Source organism: Diceros bicornis, chromosome 1, assembly GCF_020826845.1.
Source record: "Diceros bicornis minor isolate mBicDic1 chromosome 1, mDicBic1.mat.cur, whole genome shotgun sequence".
NCBI lineage: Eukaryota > Metazoa > Chordata > Mammalia > Perissodactyla > Rhinocerotidae > Diceros > Diceros bicornis.
In genome coordinates, this window is record NC_080740.1 from 52,097,866 (window position 1) to 52,107,057 (window position 9,192).

General features: G+C 49.2%; 1 protein-coding gene across 1 annotated transcript; it reads left to right on the forward strand.

Moving 5' to 3' along the window:
* Nucleotides 1-1,683: 1,683 nt before the first annotated feature.
* On the forward strand, nucleotides 1,684-5,172 carry SOWAHA (sosondowah ankyrin repeat domain family member A). Its single transcript, XM_058540324.1, has one exon. It carries the CDS (start codon nucleotides 2,027-2,029, stop codon nucleotides 3,674-3,676), a length of 1,650 nt encoding a protein of 549 aa, XP_058396307.1. The 5' UTR covers nucleotides 1,684-2,026; the 3' UTR covers nucleotides 3,677-5,172.
* Nucleotides 5,173-9,192: the final 4,020 nt, after the last annotated feature.

A 9,192-nucleotide genomic window follows, 5' to 3' on the forward strand; every position in this document is an offset into this window, starting at 1 on the left:
CAGGTTCAGATCCCGGGCGTGGACATACACACCGCTCATCCAGCCGTGCTGTGGTAGGGTCCCACGTACAAAGCAGAGGAAGATGGGCACAGATGTTAGCTCTGGGCTGATCTTCCTCAGCAAAAAGAGGAAGATATGCAACAGAATCAAATCTTCCTCAGCAAAAAGAGGAATATTTGCAACAGATGTTAGCTCAGGGCTGATCTTCCTCACCAAAAAAAAAAAGAAAGAAAAAAATCATATATTTTTAAAGAATAGTTATTGTCATGGGGGAAATGTTCACAATACAAAGTGAGAGAAAAAAGAGGATTAAATCATATGCATTCTGGAAAGAAGGCTGAAGACAGAAATTACCTCTGGGGAATGGGGTTGGGGAAAGAGGGACCTTTCACATTTTACTGTTCTCTTTTTCTTTTCAAAGAGTAATAATAATAGTAGTGGCTATACTACTAATAATAATTTGAATGTTTACTGTGGGCCAAGCATTGTTCTAAGTGTTTTGTGTTCTCACTTAATCCTCACAACAACCTGATGAGATAAGTACTATTATTAGCATCCCCCCTTTACAGATAGGAAAACTGAGGCACAGAGAGGTCAAGCAAGTCGTCCAAGGTAGAGATAGGATTCAAGAGCTGGGAATTTTGACTTGAGTCTTGCTCTCTTTAACTATTATGATATGGTGCCTCTGGTTATACATTAGCAGTATTGTAACTGTAAATTAAGAAACTGATCCCACCTTTGCCCTGGCCATGCCCTCAACTGAAAGAGCTTCTTCCTCCACCCAGCTACATAACTTCCCGATCTCTTCAAGTCCTTGCTTAATTGGGACCTTCACAATGAGTCCTACTCTGAACACAGGGTTCAAAATTGCAACCTGCCCTCCTCTGTTTTATTCTGCTTTATTTTTTCCACAGTATTTATTTAGCATATTATACCGTTTTCAGATTCACTATATTCTGTTCCCCCCGCCCCCCACCATGTGAGCTCGATTACCTCTGGGGTTTTTATTTGTCTTGCTAACTGATGTGCCACAGCCTGAGAAAAGGTCCTGGCACAAACTAGGTGCTCAACAAATATTTGTGGATTAAGTGAAGTTTTTAAAACATAGCATGATTCCAATCTTGCTTTCTTATTTTAAAGCATAAACATGTATACACACGTGTATGGGGAGGAGAAGAAAAATATTTCAAAATGTTAATGGTGATTTCAAGGGACATTTTTCCTTCTTTATGTTTTCCTGCGGTTTTATTCCCAAAATTCCGTGTGGAAATGTATTATTTTATCATGAGACGTATTTTAAAACGTCTCCTCTAAACCTCGGGTAACATACATTGCCACGCACAGCGAACTGTCTCTGCTGCAAATTGCGTGAAGTGTTTTCCTGTATGAAACGCAATCAACAATTGGAGACATATTGATGGTCTTTAAATAAATTATTGCTTTTAAATAATTGCCCGGTATTTTGTGGTGGTTAAATATTTCTCAAAGAAATAAAAATCCTTGCCTTGCGGGTCGACAGCGGCATCCCAGGGGAACACACCCACCTAGCAACCTGTAGCCGAGCTGAAGCGTGGCACTGCGCCTTTAATTCCCGCATTAGGGAGGGGTGGAGAATTTCCACTGCCTCACTCCCTCCGCGGCGCTGGTGGCAGCTGTCACCTGTAAGGCGAGCACCGCGCGCGGAGGATGGAGCCCGGCGCCCATTGGACAGACTATAAAGGCAGAAACCTACCCCTGAGACTGGGGGCGCGGCGGGGCTGCGGCGGGGGGTGTACGCCGCGGCCCCCAGCGCCTTGCTCCCGGAGACACCTCGGCCCTGCGGCGCCGGCGTGACCGAGGTCCAGCTTCGGGGACACGCCCGTCAGGCCTCGGTGAAAACGATCAGGTGAGCCTGACCGAGGCGGACGTGACTCCTGGAACCACCGCCTCCGGCGCGTCCCGGCGGGTGCCGCGACGTCCACCTGCCCCAGCAGCCGGAAACCGGCGGGAGGGGGCGGCTCCCGCTCCCCTGCGCGGGGAGCTGACCATGGCGCTGGCCGCCGCCGCGGCTGCTGCGGCCGCCGGGGTGAGCCAGGCGGCCGTACTGGGCTTCCTGCAGGAGCACGGCGGAAAGGTGCGCAACTCGGAGCTGGTGAGCCGCTTCAAGCCGCTGCTGGATGCGGGCGACCCGCGCGGCCGCGCTGCCCGCAGGGACCGCTTCAAGCAGTTCGTCAATGACGTGGCCGTGGTGAAGGAGTTCGACGGCGTCAAGTTCGTGGTGCTGAGGAAGAAGCCGCGGGCCCGGGAGGATCCAGAGCCCCTGCCCTCTTGCGTGCCGCCCAGCACCCCCGGGGCACCAGCCCCGCCGTCGAACATCACTTCTGTCTCACAAGGGGAAACCGCTGCCTCGGGGGTTCCATCCTCGGCCTCGGCGCAGCGGTGGGTGGAACCACTTGACGACCTGGCCCCGCCATCAGAGCCACAGGACACCCCCGGGGCTCCGGCCTCGGAGCCCAATCAGCCAACTGGGGAGCTGTTGTTAGGCCCGGTCCAGGTGTCAGAGGGGCCCTCCGACCCCGGGATTCCAGCCATTGAGCTAGACCAGCCCTCCGACGGACTCTCTGCAGACGTCGCCCCGCCGTCTAGCGCACCATCAGAGGCGGCCTTACCCCACGCCGAAGCGCCAGACCTGGAACCTGGGCCTGGGGCAACGAAAGGGCCGCCACCGCGCGCGCCGCCGCAGAAGCCCTGCATGCTGCCGGTGCGCTGCGTCCCGGGCCCCGCTGCGCTCCGGGTCCGGGCGGAGGAGCAGGGCCTGCGCCGGCAGCTGTCGGAGGAGCCGAGCCCGCGGAGCTCCCCACTGCTGCTACGGCGGCTCTCGGTAGAGGAGACCGGCCTGGGCCTCAGCCTGGGCCCGGGTCGCTCCCCGCACCTGAGGCGCCTGTCGCGCGCCGGCCCACGCCTGCTGAGCCCGGACACTGAGGAGGTGCCCGCCGCGCCGCCGCCGTCCGCCGTGCCCCTGGAGCCGGCCGAGCACGAGTGGCTAGTGCGGGCGGCCGGTGGCCGCTGGACCCACCAGCTGCACGGACTGCTGCTGCGGGACAGCGGCCTGGCGGCCAAGCGCGACTTCATGTCTGGCTTCACGGCCCTGCATTGGGCCGCCAAGAGTGGCGACCGCGAGATGGCGCTGCAGCTGGTGGAGGTCGCGCGGCGTGGGGGCGCGCCCGTCGACGTGAACGCGCGCTCGCATGGCGGGTACACGCCGCTGCACCTGGCCGCTCTGCACGGCCACGAGGATGCCGCCGTGCTGCTGGTGGTGCGCCTGGGTGCGCAGGTGCACGTGCGTGACCACAGCGGGCGGCGCGCCTACCAGTACCTGCGGCCCGGCGCCTCATATGCGCTGCGCCGTCTACTCGGCGACCCCGGCCTGCGAGGCTCTACTGAGCCCGATGCGACCGGCGGTGGTAGTGGCAGTCTGGCGGCTCGGCGCCCAGTGCAGGTGGCCGCCAGCATCCTCAGTTCTACCACCAGCACGTTTCTGGGCGTCCTGGCCGACGACCTGATGCTCCAGGACGTGGCTCGCAGCTTGAGGAAGTCAGGCTCCATCAGCAAGTTCTTGGGTGCCTCGCCCATGGCTCCTCGTAAAAAGACAAAGACCCGCGGTGGCTTGCCGGCCTTTTCAGAAATCTCTCGTTGACCCACTCCGGGGCCCTTCGCTGGTCTAGCGCCCAGCCTGCCCTCGACAACCTGACGGTCCCTGAGGCTACAGCGTGGTTGATCTAACCGGGCCTGCCCATCACAGTCTAAGCCTGCCCAAGATGGCGGCCCAACACCTGGCGGCTCCATCCTATTTCCAGCTTTGTCCACTGCAGCTTGTTTTACCCAGGTGGGCCTCCGCCTCCAGCTTCTGTCCGAAGCTTGACCCATCTCCAGAGACGGGATTCAAGATCCCAGTGAGAGCCTCATATGAAGAACTCCAGAAGTCAGGCTTGAACTTTGGAGGAAACTTGAAATTTAAGATCACAGATTAAGGGGCAGCAGCTGGTCTGGCCCCTGAGTGAGTTAATCCAATGCTTCTGCATCTATACACTCCCAAGCCAGAACTAGAGCAAGGGTCTCTTTAAATGTTGTGTGATGTTGGGTTGTTTGTCAGGTTTAAGATATGTAGTGATTTTGTAACTTGATGCTTTTATCCTGTTTTTAAATTGAAATGAGGTAAAACAACTTTCATAATAACCTTTTGAAATTATATTTTTCCATTTTTAGGCAAAACGCTCAGACATTTTCAATCTTTTGCTAAATATTTTGGAATTCTATTTTAAAAAAAAAATAGATGATCAAGATCTAAAGGAAATTAGTCCCAACCAACAAAACCCTTAAACATTTATCTACCTCATTTTAGGCAATCAAGATTCTAGAGTCTTGAACACAGAATAATCATTGTGACCATTGTGAATGTAATTAATTCAGTTGTACTGTGAAAGCTAAATAATATTAGGAAACAAGTGCAACTTGCGAGTATAGGTGATTTAACAGGAGAAAAGAGACATCTTGGCAAATACTTTTAATTTGTGGTTGTCTTTATGGTGAAATATAAACATGTCTTTGGCACTGACCGTGGCTATTTTAATTTTGCATGAATATTTAATTATTTTAAGTGTGATTTATTTGTGAATTGCACCACTGTGCCATGTTTCTGAACCAGTGGTTTTCAATCCAGCTGAGCCTTTCGGTGCAGTAAGTGAATATTTAAAGAAAAAAAAAAGTCAAAGCATTACACCAGAAAAATAACTGGTAAATAGTAATGGATGCAATTAAGAAGCAACTATATTATGTGAAATATTATATGAAAGTTCTCTACAAACAAAAAGTACGTGATATCCATTTTTGAAAGCCATCTGAAAGCAGACAACTTACACAAAATAGCAAATGCAGAATCTCTTTGCTCAGTGATCTTGGAGGACTGGCTTAACTTCTCTGGACCTTTGCTTCTGTCTGTAATAGAGCAGGTTTGTAGATATTGCCAAGATTTCCCAGGTTCAACACAGTGTAGTAATTATAATGGCTCTTCTTCTGTTTTAAAGATATGGAATCTTTGCTCAACCAACCCTTTTTTGTATCATATTGTGATAATGCTCTGCTTTTGCAAATTGTGTTTGCATGTCATTAGTTACATCAAATAGTTTTTGTGGCACAGGATAGTGGAGCTCCCCTCCCATATATATATATATATATATATATGTATATATATATATATATATATATATGTATATCAGTGAGGCTTCGGAAATTATTTAAGTTAGTCCTTCATGGAATGTTGTGATTTAAGCAATGAAATAAACAGTCTCCCATTTTGTTCCTGCTTGTGTGATGATGTACTTCCTTTAAACATTCTACAGCTCTTGCTACTGTCTTTTTCTTTTCATCTACTTAATTTCTTCCTTTTCTCTTCATCCTTCTTCAGCTTCTTTCAAGCATTCTATTATTGAAAGAGTTTGGATTGCTCTGCAAAATAAAGGAGTCAACCACACACGGATATGGGAGCCAGAAACTGTAGGTAAATGTAGGCCCTGATCTGACCTTTCCCACATTCCTTGCCTGGAACTCTAGCTAAGCTGCATAAATTACTTTAAAATGCAAATTAAATCTTCTGCCTCTGTAGAAAAATTGGGGGAGGCAATAATTATAGCAATCTGAGTAGCTGAAGGTCTAGAAGACAGAATCAAATATTAGAGATTTTCCATGGTAAAAGAGAGGCTTGACTGAGACAGTTAGGTAACAAAGGTCACAAACACAGGTATGAGGTGCCTTGAGAAAGACAAAATCTAAACCAACAAAGTAGTAATAACAATAACTCATGTTTAGGGCACACTTAAGTCAGAGGAGGGTTACTTGAACTGCCAGAAGAATCTTTGTGTTTCAGAACAGTGTACCGAAAGCCTTCCAAGTAAAGTAAAACATTTGGCAAGAGTTTAGGATCAATAAACCTAAAACTCAGGTGTGAGAAACCACTGCTTTTTTCCTTGTAGGCCAAGACTCTCTGAAACTATAAGGTAAGTCAGTAGGAAATTATAGTTTGATATGCATATAGAAAGTTTTTAAGAACCATATATTGCCTAGCAGGAGGTACACTTGTAGAAGGGTATTTCCAACAACTGACCAAAAAAAAAATAGTTGCCTATATGTGAAGGTAATTTAGCTGGTTAGAATTGTCACAGGGAAGAAAATCACTCCTTTTAATGGGGGAGAAGTTAATTGTTGATGTAGATGTGTATGAGTCATATCCAGAGCAAGCTTTTTAATAAAGTTTTACATTTCCTTTAAAGGAGGTTGGAGGTTGTTCTTGAGCATGTCTCACTCGCCTAATGGAGACCAGGGTATGGGTAATGCATATATGACCCATGTTTAACTGCCAGGTATTAACCACAACCTTATAAGGGATGTACTGTTAGTATCTTGATTTTAAAGTGAGGAAACAAGCCTAGAGAAATTGTAAGTAACTTGTCCAGGCCTCACAGCTAGCAACTGTCAGAATGGGGATGGCATCCTGGTGCTCTTTTCCATTACAATGTCATGTTGCAGAAAAGCAAGGTGGTCTCACCTCAGCCCTGTACTCATTTAGTGACCTTAGGCAAATCACCCAATTCTCCAAGCTCCATCTCCCTCCTCTGTGGGACATAAGACTGGCAATACCTATCCTACAGGCTATTAGGAGGGTGGAGCATAGGGAATGAGTATGTAGAGCTCTTTGTGAATTGCAATACCATCCTGAAATATTACCAGGGGTGCCGAGTTGGTCCCACAGGTGTATCTGGCCGCATTCCAAAACAAAATAGCTCTGATTTGTGGCTTTGCTTTAACACTATCACTATTCTTTTACAGTGTGAGTATTCGTATACATAAATAACAATCGACTCTGCTAGGAAAAATATATTCCCACAAAAGGGAAATTATCCCATATTCTGTATGTGATATCACTTTTGTTAAAATAGATATAACAATGTCTTTCTTAATGAACATTCCTCTAGCATCCCTACCCCCACCTTCCAGACCTAAACAGCCGTCACTCAGCCAGCTACACTGAAATCATCACTCAACACACAGTTATAAAGCTGGGTCCACCCAGGACTCATGTTCTCTTTTTTGGCCTTTTCCTGGAAGAAATTATTTGACCTTTTAAAATGGTTTCATAAATAGACTATTGCTCTCCAGATAGCTTTTTGCTTTGAACCTCTGTCCTGGCCTCACCCATCCAGAACTGCCACATCTCTGGACTTGAACCTGTGGAGCAGAGGTGGCCTCAGGTGTTACTGCAGGGAAGAGGAAAGAAGGGAGAGACCGTGAGAGAAACATGGAGGTGGTGTGGAAGGGAATGTCCAGACCACTCCTTCAGAGGAAAAAAAAAGCCCTCCTAGTGGGAAGTTGGTGCTGATTTAAATTTCAAAGACAACAGGTAAACACCCATCGTGACTGTCTAAACTGTGGCCAGGCTGTGACAGTAACACTTCGGGGTCATTGAGAGGATTGCTTTATAGCAATTGCCGCCCCCGCCCCCCGCCTCCGCCCCCACATTCCCCTTTCACCTTTTCTCTCTGCAGTCCTCAACCACAATTAACCTAAATTTCCTCTTAAGCTTGTGCTTTACATGAAGAGCCCCGCGATTTGTTCCTGTGAGGATCCCTGAGGTTTACACCAGCCGCTCGGGAAGTACGTGGTGTGCCGAGCAGGCTGTTCGAGACAGATTGCGCGCCGGTTTGGGGCGCCGCGGAACATTGCTTCCCTATTCCGTTTCCAATTTACAGTCTGAAGGTAAAAAGTACACTAATTAAATCCATATTAGGAGGAGCCGCGGGGGCGGGATGAGGCGAGCGGGGGAGGCGGCCGCGGGGCTGCCTGTTGCCCAGCAACAACCTCAGCCGAAGCCTGCCCTCCCGAGAGCCAGGGAGCATCGCCGCGGGCTGCGGAGCTGGGGGCGGGACGAGCAGGCGGGGGCGCAGGCGGCTTAAGGAGGTGGGGGCAGAAACCCCAACAGAGACCCGTGAAACCCTCTTTTCCACCCTGGAGAACTAAGTAAGGCTCTTTTTGACACCGATACTTGAGATCAACACCCCCGGCTTCCCTCCTCCTCACTTCTCATTAACCAACAACTTTACAACGAAGGCCTAGTGTCAAAGGAAAGCGAGCCAGCCTTCCCATGGTTGGCTGGCCAAAATTTCTTTCTGACAGAAGCAGAAAGGCTCAACCCTAGCTTTCAGGCCCAGCAGGGACACTGCTCAGCAAGGCAAGGCAAAGGTCCCTGTGGCTAGCCCAGAGGGTCTGGTAGCTGGGGAGGCTGTGTGTGGTCAAGTGCAGATAGAAACTTTCATCATAAGGAGAACAGTGCCCTCTGCTGGCAGTGTCCTGGAGGGTGGAATTTACTGGGCTTCTGGTCCCCGCAAAAGTCTTGGTCTGTGGTGCCAATACCGAACACCTATGATGAGCTCCTTCTTGCCGTCTTAAGGAATAACGGTGTCGAGGGGAGATAAACTGGAGCAGGAAGGAGAAAGAGGCCAGATGGAAGGACAGGCGCAGGAAATGGCCCTATTTTGGGGGCTCTCCAGATTGGATAGGGACAAGCACAGAAGTCTCATATTTCCCCCGCGGAAAAACCCAGCACAGAACTCAAGTGCAGTTTAACGGGACGATGGCAGACTCTGCTCCTTATGCCCATCCCGGGCTGAGAGTGCTTTGTCTGAAATAGGTATGCAATTTCCACTGGCCTAGTGGACGACGTTAAGTGTGTTTCTAAGAATATCACAATGAGAGAATGCAATGGTGACTGTACAGGGCAAAAGGCAGAAATCAGTAGATTCCATCCAGAACGTGTCCGGAAGCGAGCTGCCCGGCTAGGCTGAGGACCTTGGAGCGGAGGCCCCGCCCACAGTGTTTGAAGGAGAGAAGCAAAGCATAATGTTAGAACCCGCAACTGCCTCAGCAGGAGCCCCATCTGTTTTTTATAAAAAGGCACAATGTGAGCATTGTTCTGTGTTCAATAGCGTGGCTGTTAGAACTAATGCTTTTGGTATGAATACAACCATTTAAAATTCCCAACCAGTTGCACTTAGTGACAATACGCCTCAGAAAACAAACCCAGAAGCAGAGATTTCTCACTTTGGGGTCAGTTGGTTTTAAATACACATACACAAGCCTTTTAATGTGCCCAACTTCCAGAAA